Source organism: Monodon monoceros, unplaced genomic scaffold (genome assembly GCF_005190385.1).
Source record: "Monodon monoceros isolate NGI ecotype Baffin Bay Population unplaced genomic scaffold, NGI_Narwhal_1 Super_Scaffold_8, whole genome shotgun sequence".
In the NCBI taxonomy this organism is placed as follows: domain Eukaryota; kingdom Metazoa; phylum Chordata; class Mammalia; order Artiodactyla; family Monodontidae; genus Monodon; species Monodon monoceros.
Genome location: NW_021703785.1, coordinates 73861601 through 73877733, shown reverse-complemented (window position 1 = coordinate 73877733; position 16133 = coordinate 73861601). Strand labels below are relative to the sequence as shown.

Genomic DNA, 16133 nt, shown 5'->3' with positions numbered 1-16133 from the left:
TATAGGAGAGATGAAGCTGCATATGAACACTGAAAAGCGAGTGTTTGTCCGCAAGGATGTTCCTGTGGAAGAGTCAGTGGGAAGCACAGCTACCTGGTGGCTCAGAGATGAAGAAGGAAGCCTGGCAGAGGGTGACGGCAGCGGATCTGCACCATCCTGCTGTGAAGGAGGACCAGCCGCTATGGGCCCCCGGTCAGATACAGCAGAGACACACGGCCGAAAGCAGTGCAGAGCAAATGAGGCAGGTAAGGGTTTGACACCCAGGTAGTTCAGTGCTTCAGCTAACAGGCAACTTCAAGTATGTATTTAAATGCTCTTAATGACTTAACAGTTTTTTACATCAGCAATTCTTCTGTCATTTTCATCTTGGAGCAGTTGTGCTCCCCTTTAATAAAAAGCCTAGAGTAAGTCTTCAGGTATTTTTTCCTAGAAATATTCAGTGTTTATATGAAGGGAGAATAAATTAAATGTGTTTTGTCACATCTCATACCTGAGAGAAATGCTCTAACGTTAGTTGAAGGATCAAAGTATTTCATATCTTGGCAGCCTCAAAAAAGTGAACAGTTTTTTTCTAATTTTCAAAGGAATACAGCAATGTGAAAAAATGGCCAAACTGCTGGACTGAACTGGGCTTGGTGCCAAAAGGAGACCTCACTTTTCTTTTCTCGAGACATAGGTACATGTCCTGTGCACAGGGGAACTTCTTGAAAAAGAAAATTCTTTGAAATACTGACTTAAATAAAATGCTTGAATAAACACAGTTGAGACAGTGTAAAAACAGCTCCCTACACTCTCAAGATAGATTATAGACAATACAGCTCTCCAACAGCATTCTAGGCACCTGCCTCTGAAAATGCTTTTAAAGGAAACTGACACTTCCGAATACTTATAGGAGAAACAGTTTAATACATATTTGTTGCACTGAATGTAAAATAAATGCCGTTAAATGTCAATGTTTCAAAACTGCATGTCAAATAGGAAAGTATTTTAAATAATTTATATTAAAAAAAAAATTCTTTTTGGCTACACCGCACGGCATGCAGAACTTCCCTGACCAGGGACTGAACCCCCTGCAGTGGAAGCGTGGAATCTTAACCACTGGAGCACCAGAAAAGCCCCTATATTTAAAAATTTATTAAAGAATCCTTAAGGGTCACTAGAAGAGATGATTAAATTCTGTTAGTTACTATGCTTCTCTAGAAATATTTTAAATTTGGAACCGTTGAAAAATATGACTTGCTACTAAATGCAATTTTGAGAACTCTGTTCTCCAAAGAGAAATTACTACATGTATCATAAGAACACATTTATATCTTACAATATATGTTATAATTTATATTCAGTATATCCTTGAGGGTGGTATTATGTTGAGAATTCTGCTCAGTTTCAAAAAATACATAATAATTATAACTTATAATTTACTTTTCTTTATAATAATGCATGGAGGTGGATTATTTTATTTCAAGACTATACTACCCTTTTGTTAGTTATGATGCAATATACATTTTGATAGTTCTTTTAGGTGGTAAAATAGAATATTTTAAATTGTTCCAAATGTAGCTAAATTTTACATTCTTTTTTTTCAAATGACTTCATTAATATCAACAAAGGAGTATATCTGGAAAAAAGTGTATCTTGAATCTTTCCTATAAAATATTCAGTGTTTTTTCTTTAAGCTGGAATGTACATTTCAACTCACGTATTTCAGAGAAAAACTAAAAAAATAAGTCTTGTTAAGTCCTTCCTCAACATTTTTTCTTGTCCTGTAAGTTCTCTAGAGGTAGGAGAAGAGAGGATGAATTCAATAAATATTTAGAAGGCAAAATCAGAAAGATCTGTGTTTGGCTGCATATGAAGGATGGAGGGGCAAAGAGAAAGGGTTCAAAGCTATTTCCGGGTTTCAATGAGCTGGGTGAAAAGTACCACCACCCAGTAAGACACAAACAAAGCCTGGGTTGAGGGCAGCTGGCGTCTGGAGAAGCAGCAGCGCTTGGGGAGGCCGCAGTGGTTCTTACTTGGCCTTTTCACTCACTCTTCTTCTGATCCCTCACCACCACGTGACTCTGTTCTCCTGCATTTCCCTGTCAGTGGCTTAATTTCCTTGTCACCAGTAAGTTCTACCATCAAGTCCCGATTTCCTTACCAGTCCTAATTAGTGACGGCTGTTTTTAACACACCCCCGTGTGAACGGCAGGAAGTTAGGTTGAATTCTCCTCCTGCCGCTGCCCAGCGCACATTTTCATTCGTCCTCTCTGACTCTGAAGTGGATGCTACCATGGTCTCTCTCCCTGCAGTCACTTCTTTCTTCTAGTTCCCCTTAAAGCCTCTCTTTCCTCTATTTCTCCTACTAATATCCTTATAGATTTGCCTAAAGGGGGAAAAAAATCAACTTTCTGCTTTGGACTTACATCTTCTGTTTATTTTTCGAACAGTCCATCCCTAAGGGCTTTCTCCGCCGTCATCCAGAAGTACTGACTTTTTATTCTTTAAGAAATCTGTGTGGCGCCGCTGTTCATTCTGAGAATGTAGGTAGCCCTCCAGTTACACAAAGAACAGGGAGCGAGAGCTACCGAGTGAGGAAAGTGTGTGAGTAGGCTGATGGCTCTGGCTCCTACGGTTAGAAAGCGGTGCGCACAGATGCAGGGACGGAGCTGGAGATACAGACATATACGTGTCTGTTACTGAAAGTTAAAGACAGTAAATAGAAGTTACTAACCACCTTTCTCAGTACCCTCTGTATTTCCTATGGTATGGAAGCAGCACAGCTGGTAACGACACAGATTCACAACCCTCCTTCCCGAGACCAGACCGTGACTGCGGACATGGCCCGGGCCCAGCAGAACCTCTAACTGAGCAGCTCCAGGGACAACCCCGCCCCCGCCCCCCAGCCCGTCTGAAGCGCTACGACTGTAACTAACACAGTTCTGGAAGCTGCACTGTCTACTTCCCCTCAGGTCGAACTGCTGCATTCAGGGCTCCACGAACCCGGAGCCCGGAAGCCTGGCCACTCCACGCTGTCATCTCCGAGCCGAGAACACGACGGTCTGCTCGCTGCTCTGAAACCTCCACTCCCGCGTCGTATAGGAGGCCTCAAAAACATTGCCCTTCACTTGCCAGGGAGCCTTCCACTTCCTTCAGTTTGTTAAATCTTGCTTTTAAACCTCGGTGTCTCCTGTGAGAACAGAGTGTCTGCCGGCTTTTCAGGGCTGACGAGTGGCTCTGCGCTCTGCCTCTGTCCACCGCGCCGCCCAGCGCGTGGCCCCTGCAGTCACTGTGGAACCTCCCGCCGTCTCCTCTTCTGCGCCCTCCGCAGGCGCCTCGGCCCCCTCTGCCCAGATGAGAGGGGTTTCTCTCATCTGACTTGTCGCCTTCTTACAGCTCCCCCACAGCAACCCGCCGTTCTCAGGACAAGGCCCACGCTCCTGGACACTCCCTCCCACGCTGCGTACGTACAGTTGAGACTCTGCTCACCTCTCTAGCTTAGGTCCAACCGCCCTCAGCGGCCACACCCCACTTTCCAAACGGCCTCTGTCCTCTTTGTTGACACGCCTGCGGCTGGTCTGCACTTCATCCTTCCGGACCCAACCAACCTCCATGCCTCTGCTTCTCCCCGGACGCTCTGCGACGCTCTCCCGAATGGCCTTCCTCAGTAAACACCTTTAACTGGTCGCCGTGTGCAGAGCCCTGCCGCACCTGCAAGCGGCTTCTCCGCTCGGGACGCCGGCACCCTTGCAGGCGGCTCAAGTGGTGACTCCTCTCCCCACTGCCACGCTCATCCCAGACCTTTGCTCTTCCAACCTCTTGCAGAAACCTGTTACTCCGAGGCTGATGCCGTCGAGCTGACCACCTTCGACTTTCTTCCTGGTCACCTACCTAGCTCCCTCTCTTTAGCCTTCCATCGCCGGAGGCCTGAGCGCCTGGTCCATCGTCCAGCACACAGGACCACACTCTATTCTCAGACCTGGGGTCACCTCTGTCACATTCACACTACCACTTACTCTGCTCCAGCCGGCCGATTCCACGACCGCACCCGAGGCCGAGCTCACCTGCAGCGGCTTCTGCTCCGAACCGGAGCGCAGACCCCGGCTCTGCGTGCACGGTGGGCCCCGCTCCTGGGTTCCCAGCTCACCTGCTCCCACCCTCACTGGCCGCTCTCTCCTGAATTCCCACTTTCTTTCCATCGCTCTTCCCATCTTACTTTTTTCTCTCCAAGGCTTGTTACTTAAAGACTCTCGTGTTTTTAAGTAAAACTGCTGCCCTCGACACCGTTAACCCCCTAGCCCACTTTTCTTCCCTGTGTTTGCCTAGTAACACCCTAACCGCATGCTTCTGTGTACTTCCTGGCCGGCCCGCGGCCGGGGGAGAACCAGCTGGTGGCCACTTCAAACCTCCTACTTTCTCCACACCCTCCACTTTACGAAGGAATCAGGGCCACCCTCCAAACCCGCCTCAACTTCTCAGCCCTGCTCTGCAAACATGTGCGGTAAACACCCGCACATCACCCCTCCCCACGCGGTACAACGCAAAGCTCCCGGCTGAGGGGCGCGCCCTCCACCGAGCTCTGCACACACCCCGCCCCCTCACAGACGTGCGCTCAAAGCCCTTCGTGCAACACAGACCGCCAGGACCGGCCTCCAGCTCACACCCGCCCCGCCCCGCACCACCGTCCTCCACGCTCTGCAATCTGCCCCCAGAACCCGTCCCAGCACCGCCCCTGCCCTTGCTGACGCGCGGGAGCACCTCCCCACCGCCAGTCCTAACCACGTTCTGACCCCCTTCCTTCACGGGCCCTGCACACTGATGCTCCCTCCCTCCCAGGCTCCCGAGATTCCCTCTCCCGCTCTGATGCCTCTGCCTCCTCTCCTGCACGGCACCTCCTCCTCCTCTGCTCCCGTGAATGCTGGTGTCCTCTGCGTTATCTCTGAGGCTTTGTCTTCTTACTTTAGAATAATCACTTTACTTATTTATCTGGCTGCACCCCTCGGCATGCAGAACTTCCCTGCCCAGGGATCAAACCCGCACCCCCTGCAGTGGAAGCACAGAGTCTTAACCACCAGACTGCCAGGGAAGTCCTTTCTCTTCTTCTTCTTCTTTCTTTAAAAAATATTTATTTATTTGGCTGCGTCGGGTCTTAGTTGCAGCACTCGGGATCTTTTGTTGCAGCGTGCAGGCTCTTAGTTGCGGTGCGTGGGCTTAGCTGCCCTGCAGCATATGGAATCTTAGTTCCACAACCAGGCATCGAACCCGAGTCCCTTGCATTGGAAGGCGGATTCTTAACCACTGGACCACCAGGGAAGTCCCAAATCCTTTCTCTTCTCTTTTTTTTCTTTAATAAATAAATAAATAAATTTATGTATGTATGTATTTATTTATGGCTGCATTGGGTCTTCGTTGCTACACGCGGGCTTTCTCTAGTTGTGGCGAGCGGGGGCTACTCTTTGTTGTGGTGTGCAGGCTTTTCACTGTGGTGGCTTCTTTTGTTGCAGAGCATGGGCTCTAGGTGCACGGGCTTCAGTAGTTGCAGCACGCAGGCTCAGTAGTTGTAGCACACGGGCTTAGTTGCTCCGCAGCATGTGGGATCCTAGTTCCCGGACCAATTGAACCCGCGCCCCCTGCACTGGCAGGCGGATTCCAAACCATTGCACCACCAAGGAAGCCCATCTCGCCTTATTCTTTTTTTTCTCTTTTTTTTTTCTCTCCTTATTCTTGATGCTCTGCCTCACCCTTCTCTCCAAGCTTACTGAAATCAATGTTTAAATAATTTTTCTGTGATTGCTCAAAGAGTTTAAGAAAAAGTTGCTTCAAATGTAATGAGTATTTTATTATGATTTAAAAACATCTATTAAATAACACACTGTTATAACATTCTCTCTGCAGATTCTCTAATGTATGTTCTTCAATATGCAGCTGCAAACCTCATAACTTAATTCCTTAATAATACTTTGGTTAAATAAAACACAAGTAAAACATAAAAATTACCTTTATCGCCAAGGTCTCTAAAAAAAGTTGATCCACAACCAGCTCTTTTGATTCCTGCCAGTACGTCCTCAATATCCTTTGAATAAACATATTAAAATCTTTCAATTTAACTTATAATAGTTAATTTTCTATCTTAAAAAAAAAGAAAAAGAAAAAAGACCTTCACCTCCATTGCTTACCTTATTTGTCAGCCTCTTGACTAAAGTTTTACCTATAGCAAAGAAGAAATATTATTTAGTACCCATATACCTTGGTAAAATTCAACTTCCATTAAGAAGAAAATCACTTAAAAGAAAAAGCAAATAACTAAATATTTATAAAAAATAGAAGTCTGGCAGTTTTAGCTCATATCTTTAAACAGAAGTTATGAGCCAGAGAATTCTAAGTGTAAACATAAACACTGTAGTTCTTTGTAAGACCTATGTTCACTTTCACTCACTCCCTTCCAGAAATATGGAACCTTCTAACCATCCCTCACTCATTGCAGCTAAGAGAAATAAGTTTGTGCCAAACATTATTTCTTTCTTTACATGATTATTAAAATCTGTCTCCTTTTGCTTTCATTGACTAAAAAAATACACATTCATCTTTCAGAAAGCTACCTTTTTAACCCTGAAAAGTTCTTAAGGTCACAGCTCTGCAGTCAGATCTAAAGGCTGGTCAGGGGCTTCCCTGGTGGCGCAGTGGTTAAGAATCCGCCTGCCAATGCAGGGGACACGGGTTCAAGCCCTGGTATGGGAAGATCCCACATGCCGTGGAGCAACTAAGCCCGCGAGCCACAATTACTGAGCCTGCGCTCTAGAGCCTGCGAGCCACAACTACTCAGCTCGTGTGCCACAACTACTGAAGCCCGGGTGCCTAGACGCCATGCTCCCCAACAAGAGAAGCCACCGCAATGAGAAGCCCGCTCGCCGCAACTAGAGAAAGCCCGCGTGCAGCAACGAAGACCCAATGCAGCCAAAAATAAATAAATAAATAAATAAATAAATAAATAAATAAATAAATAAATAAATAAAATAAAAGTAAAGGCTGGCCAAGATGGCTGTTCATTCTAAAGTGATGTTACTTTTAACAGTTTCCTACTGGATAATAGATTAAAATTCTTTCAGGCTTTCCACCATCATCTTTAAGCTGACCTCATTTTCCTCTTATCCACTGTAATTCTAAAGCAATCACCTTGCTTCTTTTGTTGAGACTTTTCCTGAAGACAGCCTCAAGCCATTTACACATCTAGAACACTGAAAAATATTTCGTTAATTTTATTTCTTACGTAAGCCATACGCATCACAAACTTCCCTTCTTGCTCTCAAAATTATCCATGAAGTTTGTTCAGTGCAATTACATGGTGTGTGAAAATTCAGGTGACAGGTTGAAAAAAAAGAATACTTTTAGATGTGGCTTTTTGCAGTTTGGGATGCTTAAATTTGGATTATAAATCTACTGGGGACAAATTCTATTATTTACTGTTAATTATCAAGATTTTATTTTTGCTTTAATAATTAAAACATTAATTGTGAACATGACCATATAATTTTTAGAAACATCTATGACCATGTTTGTAAGCTTAGGAGTTACTATTTTGGAAAAATTGTTTGTCACTGATAAACTATTAAGTGTTACCCAATGACAAATAACTCGATTCTAATGTTAGGTGCTATTATAACATGAGATCATCAAATAGATAGAAGTTACCCGGTTATTTCATGTTGACTACCAGTTCTGCCGGATACCTGTATATGTATTTGATTATCAAAAATGGAGAATCCATATACTAAATGAACTTGTCTTGAAAAAATTTTTTTTCAAAATGGAATAATTAGAAAATGATAAAGAAATTACCTTTGCTGATAAAAGGTCTGGGGTACCTCTGTTACAGAAAATTCATTTTTAGGTTTAAAAAAAAAAAGACAAGGCAGAGCTCCTAGGAAAACACCTTGTCTTTCTTACTTCCTTTCTCCTAAGTCAATAAACATTTCTCTGAGTAACAGAGGAGACTGTGGTGTTTCCAACCCAGAACCCTCTGCTGGGGTTTCTTAGTGCCTCTCACCCAGGCTGCCTGGTTTTAGACCACTCGTTTATGGGCTCCCCAAGGAGAGAGACCAAGTATCAGATTTAAGAGGGGTGCGGTCTGGTCGGCTACACGAGGGGCATGACCTTTGTCCATCTGACAACAGTAACAACACAAAGACACATTAAATATACTTAAATATATGTATTCATTTTTGCCAGTCCTCTCCCCCCTACTTTTTAAAAAATTGAGGTAGAGTTGATGTCCAATATTAGTCTCAGACATAAAACATAGTGATTAATAATTTTGATAGGTTATACTCCATTTATAGTTATTGTAAGATACTGGTCATATTCCCTGTGCTGTAGCAGGGGTCCCCAAACCCCGGGCTGCGGACCGGCATTGGCCCCGCGGCCTGTGAGGAACCAGGCCACACGGCAGGATGTGAGTGGCGGCTGAGGGAGTGAAGCTTCATCTACTCCCCCATCGCTCACATCACCGCCTGAACCATTCCCCCCCTCCCCCACACCGTCCCGGTCCGCGGAAAAACTGTCTTCCAGGAAACCGGTCCCTGGTGCCAAAAGGGCTGGGGACCGCTGCTGTAGAGTATATCCTTGTAGCTTATTTTACACAGAGTAGTTTGTATCTCTTAATCCCCTATCCCTATATTGCCCCTCTCCTTCTTCTCTTTCCCCACTGGTTTTCTCTGTATCTGTGAGTCTGTCTCTTTTTTGTTATATTCATTTGTTGTATTGTTTAGATTCCACATATATGTGATAACATAGTGTTTGCTTTTCTCTGTCTGACTTGCTTCACTTAGCATAATGCCCTCTGGGTCCATCTATATTGCTGCAAACGGAAAAAATTCATTCTCTTTTATGGCTGAGTACTATTCCACTGTATGTATACACCACATCATCTTTATCCATTCATCTATTGATGGACACCTGGGTTGCTTCCATATCTTGGCAATTGTAAATAGTGCTGCTATGAACATCTGGATGCATGTATCTTTTCAAATGTTTTCTTTGGATACATACCGAGGAGTGGAATTGCTGGATCATATGGTAGTTCTATTTTTATTTTTTTGAGGAACCTCTATACGGTCTTCCACAGTGTCTGCATCAATTTACATTCCCACCAACAGTGTAGGAGGGTTCCCTTTTCTCCATATCCTCGCCAACATTTGTTACTTGTGTCCTTTTTGAGGACGGCCACTCTGACTGGTGTGAGGTGATACCTCACTGTAGTTTTGGTTTGCATTTCTCTGGTGATTAGCAATGTTAAGCATCTTTTCATGTGCCTGTTGGCCACCTGTATGTCTTCTCTGGAAAAATGTCTATTCAGGTCTCCTGCCCATCTTTTAATTGTGTCTTTTGTTTTCTTGAGATTGAGTTGAATGAGCTGTTTATGTATTTTGGATATTAACCCCTAATCAGCCACATTATTTGTAAATATTTTCACACACATAAGAAATGCATTCTTATTGTTTTCATAGCTATTTCATATACATTTATGCTGTCATATAAAAATAACAGAATGGGAAAAACTTAACAGCAAAAAAGGCAGATCTAGAGTTGAGGATGCCTTGCTTCACTGTGCTAGTTATGAAAGGATGGAAAATACATTGTAGCTTTTCTCGGTAAGGGAAGGGATAAATCTTCAACACTATGATGGAATTTTGGCTCAAGAAGTAGAGTGTTTTAAAAGGTCTCCACCTACTCTGGAGATTCCACCACGTGGTTTTCACTGTTTACAAAGGATTTCTGAAGTTAAAAACCAGGAACAAGCACATCTTGTTACAGGCAAACAGCCATTTTAATACTTAAAGTAAGTAAAACTGCAACAATACATATTAAGTGTTGTTATAGGTCAAATAAATCTTTGCCTGTAGCCAAAATAAAGTTATTTGATAACCATAACTATAAAAACATTGCTAATAGTATCTAATTCAACTTCATTTTGCTAGAGATAAGTGGACTTTTGACACATAAAAATCACACAGTAGAGACATTTACATCATTTCGCGTCTTGCATAAATACATGGAACAACTTAGCATCAATATTAGAATTGGTATAAGAGCTGATTACACACTTGCTTGAATTCAGTCTCAGCTATGATGGAAATCAAGGCAGAAAATAGCACATTAGCAAAGCGACTGAGCTCCCGAATATCACTAATAAAAGTGATAACTGGAGGAAAAAAAGGAAGGCAAATTTCAGTGGTGCTATTTTCTTTCAACAAAGCATATGGCTTGTTTATTTTGCTGGAATATTTAAATAGTGAGAGCCAGAGATGACCTCTGGTTGGCATTTCTTCTAGAGGAAGACAAATGTGATGCCCTAAAATGCCTAAAACTGGCCTCCTTGCCAACTTTGATAAGTCAGTCGTTTCTTGAAATACATTTACATCATTTTGTTTTTTTTTTTGGTACGCGGGCCTCTCACTGCTGTGGCCTCTCCCGTTGCGGAGCACAGGCTCCGGACGCGCAGGCTCAGCGGCCATGGTTCATGGGCCCAGCCGCTCCGCGGCATGTGGGATCTTCCCGGACCGGGGCACGAACCCATGTCCCCTGCATTGGCAGGCAGACTCTCAACCACTGCACCACCAGGGAAGCCCCAATGGTGCTTTTTGAAGAAACAGAAAAGGCCATCCTAAAATTCATATGGAATTTCAAGAGACCTTGAATAGCTAAAAGAATCTTGAAAAAGAAGAACAAAGTTGGAGGATTCAGACTTCCTCATTTCAAACCCTAATACAAAGCTCCAGTAATCAGGCCTGTGTGGTACTAGCAAAGGATACACATACAGAACAAAACAGAATTGAGAGTTTGGAAATAAACCTATACATTTATACTCAGTTGGATATTGACAAGGAAGCCAGGAAAATTCAATGGGGGAAACAACACTCTTTTCAACAAATGAATAATCAGATCATTAGATAATAGATAAAAATAATTAGATAATAAATAATAAACAGATAGAGAGCCACATGCAAAAGAATGAAGTTGCACCCTTTTACTTTACACCACTTACAAAAATTAACTTAAAATGGATCAAAGACCTAACCTCAATAGTTAAAACTATAAAACAGGGGCAAATCTTTATGACTTTGTATTTGGCAATATTTTCTCAACTATGACACTAAAAATATAGTCAACAAAAGTAAAACAAATACATATGACTTCATCAAAATTAAAAACTTTTGTGTATCAAAGGACACTATGAAGAGAGTGAAATGATAATCCACGGAATCAGAGAAAAATGGAATTTGCCCATTTCATCTAAGTTATTTGCATACAGTTGTTCATTGTGTTCCTTTATGATCCTTCATGATCCTTTTGACTTCTGTTAAGGTTGTTAGTAATGCTCCCTCTTTCACCGTTGTCTAATAGTTTTGAGTTTTCTCTTTTTTTTTCCTTGGTCAATTTAGCTAAAGTTTTTTCAACTTTTGACACCTCTTTTCAAAGGAACAGATTTTAGTTTCATTGATTTTCCTCTACTTTTTCTAGCCTCTATTTTCTTTATCTATCATCTTTGTTATTTCCTTTCTTTTGCTTGCTTTAGGTTTAGTTTGCTCTTCTTTTTCCAGTGCCTTAAGATGACAGGTTAGGTTACTGCTTTGAGACCTTTTTCTTTATTAATACAGGTATTTACAGTTGTAAACTGCCCTCTAAGCACTCTTTTAGCTGCATTCTATAACTTTTGATGTATTATGTCTTCATTTTCATTCATCTCAAAGTATTTTCTTTTTCTTTCTTTTTTAAGAAATTCAAGTATAGTTGATTTACAATGTTGTGTTAGTTTCAGGTGCACAGCAAAGTGATTCAGTTATACATATATACATCTGTTCTTTTTCAGATTCTTTTCCCTTATAGGTTAATACAAAATATTGAGTATAGTTCCCTGTGCTATACAGTAGATCCCTGTTGGTTATTTATTTTATATATAGTAGTGTGTATATGTTAATCTAAAACTCCTAATTTATCCCTCCCCTCCATTTTCCCCTCTGGTAAAGTTTGTTTTCTATGTCTGTGGGTCTATTTCTGTTTTGTACGTAAGTTCATTTGTATTTTTTTTTTGGTTCCATCTATAAGTGGTATCATATGACACTTGTCTTTGTCTGGCTTACTTCACTTAGTATGATAATCTCTAGGTCCATCCATGTTGCTGCAAATGGCATTATTTCCTTCTTTTTTATGGCTAAGGCTCCACTGTATATATAGACCACATCTTTATCCATTCATCTGTGGATGGACACTTGGGTTGCTGCCATGTCTTGGCTGTTGTATACAGTGCTGCTATGAACATTGGAGTGCATGTATCTTTTCGAATTAGAGTTTTCTCCAGATGTATGCCCAGCAGTGGAATTGCTGGATCATATGGTAACTCTATTTTCAGTTTTCTGAGGAACCTCCCTACTGTTCTCCATAGTGGCTGCACCAATTTACATTCCCACCAACAGTGCCAAAGGGTTCCCTTTTCTCCACACCCTCGCCAGCATTTATTGTTTGTAGATTTTTTTGTGTGTGTGGTACCTGGGCCTCTCACTGTTGTGGCCTCTCCCGTTGCGGAACACAGGCTCCGGACGCGCAGGCTCAGCCGCCATGGCTCATGGGCCTAGCCGCTCTGCGGCATGTGGGATCTTCCCGGACTGGGGCGCGAACCCGTGTCCCCTGCATTGGCAGGCGGACTCTCAACCACTGTGCCACCAGGGAAGCCCTGTTTGTAGATTTTTTGATGATGGCCATTCTGACTGGTGTGAGGTGATACCTCATTGTAGTTTTGATTTGCATTTCTCTAATGATTAGTGATGCTGAGCATCTTTTCATGTGTTTGTTGGCAATCTATATATCTTCTTTGGAGAAATGTCTATGTAGATCTTCTGCCCATTTTTTGATTGGGTTGTTTGTTTTTTTGATATTGAGCTGCATGAGCTGCTTGTATATTTTGGAGATTAATTCCTTGTCAGTCATATTGTTTGCAAATATTTTCTCTCATTCTGTAGGTTGTCTTTTTGTTTTGTTTATGGTTTCCTTTGCTGTGCAAAAGCTATTAAGTTTAATTATGTCCCATTTGTTTATTTTTGTTTTTATTTCCATTACTCTAGGAGACAAATCCAAAAAGATATTGCTGTGATTTATGTCAAAGAGTGTTCTGCCTACATTTTCCTCTAGGAATTTCATAGTATCAATCCCACATTTAGGCCTTTTGAGTTTATTTTTGTATTCATCCTGCTTGGTATTCTGTGAGTTTCTTGAACCTGTGGTTTGGTGTTTGTTAACAATTTTGGAAAATTCTCAGCTGTTAGTACTACAAATATTTCTTCTGTTCTTTCTTCTCTTTCTGGTATTGCCATTATGGGCATGTTACACTTTTTGAATTATACCACAGTTTCTGAGTATTGTTTTTTCCAGTCTTTCTTCTTTTCAGTTTGGGAAGTTCTGACTGACATACCTTCAAGATCACCAATTATTTTCTGGGCCCAGAGGATTATCCTGATGAGACCATCAAAGGCATTCTTCATCTCTGTTACAGAGTTTTTTATTTCTAACATTTCCTTTTGACTCTAAGAGTTCCCCTATCTCGGTTTACATTACCCATCTGATATTATATGTTGCGGACTCTTTCTTTTAGAGTCCTCAGTATATCATGGTTATTCAGAATTCCTGGTCTGACAATTCCAAAATATCTGCTATACTTGAATCAGGTTCTGATGTTTGCTTTTGCCTCTTCAGATGACGCTTTTCGCCGTTTAGCATGCCACTTGATTTTACTGTTGAGAGCCAGATATGATGTGCTGGGTAAACATTACTGCAGTAAACAGGCCTTTGGTGTGAGGTTCTATGTTTACTTGGCTAGCATTAGGCTGTGTTCACTGTTTGCTGTAGTTGTAAATGTCAGCAGCTAAAATTTCCTAATGTCCAGGTTTGTCTCCTCTGCTGTGTTTTTGTCTCCCTAGAGCCTTCTTAAGTAAGGTCTGAGAGGCATAGTTCTTTCAGCTGTATCCGTGTGCTATATAGGAGCCCTACTGATGGTGTGTGGTGACGTGTGGGGAGATCCTATGATGGGTCTCAGTCTGTTAGTGAGCCCGTGTCCCTAGGCTGTGATCTTCGCAAGTGCTTTCAGTTTTTTGTTTTTGTTTTTCCCCCTTAAGTGAGGCAGGAAGGGTATATGGGGCTGGAGTTGGGTTCTTCCATTTCCCCAGGTTGGTTAGGCTGTGGGTTAGACTTGGGTAACACAGCTTCCTTTTTGTGCAGGGCTTTGTTAAGGAGAACAGAATGCTCTGGGAATTTCAAAATGGCTACTTTTCTCCTCCCCTTGAGGGGAAGCAGGAGAGGATTTTTCTCAGACCTTCACTGTGAGGACTGGTGGGGCCCTCATGGTGGATTTTCACAAATTTTTATCTCTGAAGGTAGCCCATGCTCAGGCTCTAGCAACTCCTGAAACACTCCTGCCAGATGGTGGCTCCAGCGGTGGCTTCTCTCTGTGTCTACCTTCTCCAGTTTTTGCTCTGTGTGCCCTGTGGTCTCAATTCTCTCATGGATATGAGAAGAGCTGTTGATTTTCAATCTTTCAGCTTCTTTTGTGCTGTGAGAACAGGAGTGACAACGTCCAATCTTTTTATATGTTGAAGAGGCTAAACTACTTTTTTTAAAAAATAAGTTTATTTATTTATTTGTTTTTATTTTTGGCTGCGTTGGGTCTTTGTTGCTGCGCGCGGGCTTTCTCTAGTTGCTGAGAGTGGCGGCTACTCTGTCGCGGTGCGCAGACTTCTCATTGCTGTGGCTTCTCTTGTTGCAGAGCACGGGCTCTAGGCATGTGGGCTCCAGTAGTTGTGGCACATGGGCTCAGTAGTTGTGGCTCGTGGGCTCTAGCACGCAGGCTCAGTAGCTGTGGCACATGGGTTTATCTGCACCACGGCATGTGGGATCTTCCCAGCCCAGGGATCGAACCCATATCCCCTGCATTGGCAGGCAGATTCTTAACCACTGCACCATCAAGGAAGCCCTAAACTATTTTTTAAAAGAAAAATTTTTGTATCTCTCCAATTATTTACTTAGACTAATTTTCTAGGAAGAAACTTATTACATCAAAATAAGTAAATATTTTCAAGGTTTCTGATATATACTGTTAAGCTTCCCTCCAAAACAGTGTGAAAGCTAATAAAGGGAGACGTTACTGTAAGGGAGTTGGGAGGCCAGGAGGGCAGCGCTCGTGCACACACCTCCAGTGCTCAATGCGACCCCCAGTGAGACACACCATGCATCTCCAGCAAGAGGGAGAAACATGTGCTCCTTGCCGGGCAATGAAAAGCCACTACTTCAAACTCCCACTTCCGTCCAGTGCACCTTTCATTTATAACAGCCCCTCCCAATTTCCCCTTCTCTTTTATGAAAGAGTTTTCAGTCCTTTGCTTTAAGGGACTTGCACGTGGTTTGTCACTGATGCACGTTCTGAACTGCAATTCTTTGCTCCTCCCAAATAAACCGTTTTGCTGGTAAAATAACTGGTTGTTTTAGCGTTTTAGATTAACAGAAGGTGTACCAAAATAACCTAAATATATTTTTACCACCTTATTTTCCTTCTCATAAACCTTCACTGATCCCTCACTGGTTCAAGATGACGTCCCCTTATCTCCACCAAATACACATTTCTCTGGTGGTTGCACAGGGTCACCCAAATCCTCTGTACATTTGGCCCTTATTGTTTTTCAATTTGATCTCTCACTACCCCCCAACGCCATGCTTTGGTGCTAGTGATTGGTGAACTTACTGTCCCTAGAACACATCATGATCATTCGTTTTTGCTCAAGCCATCCCTCAGTATCAGTAATGTCTTCCCAAATTCAGTCTACACTTCTTCCAGCTCACCTTGCCCTGTCCCATTCCACCTGTTCCATATGCAGCTATCCACAGGGCAAGACTGTTGGCACACTTTGAAAGGTGTCAGGAAGCCAAGAACTTTTCAAAGAACACTTCTGCAATATAGGGCACAGAGGACGAGGCCATGTCTACTCTCTGCAAAGTGAAAGGGACTGATTTAGATAAATAAAACTAAGAATTTCTGATGATTTGGGAAAACTGGGAGTAGACAGTTTATGGAATAAAATTATTTAATTATAGCTTTTGGATTTTTGCTTCTC

General features: G+C 42.6%; 1 protein-coding gene across 1 annotated transcript in view; it reads right to left on the bottom strand.

Annotated features, from left to right (window-relative positions):
* The window catches only part of MICU2 (mitochondrial calcium uptake 2), a 77921-nt gene that overhangs the window by 31118 nt on the left and 30670 nt on the right, over positions 1-16133 (bottom strand). The window contains exons 3-4 of the mRNA XM_029210032.1: positions 6159-6190; positions 5980-6055 (exon numbers count right to left, since the gene is read on the bottom strand). Of these exons, the coding sequence (XP_029065865.1) occupies positions 5980-6055; positions 6159-6190 (108 nt within the window). The remainder of the gene's footprint in view (positions 1-5979; positions 6056-6158; positions 6191-16133) is intronic.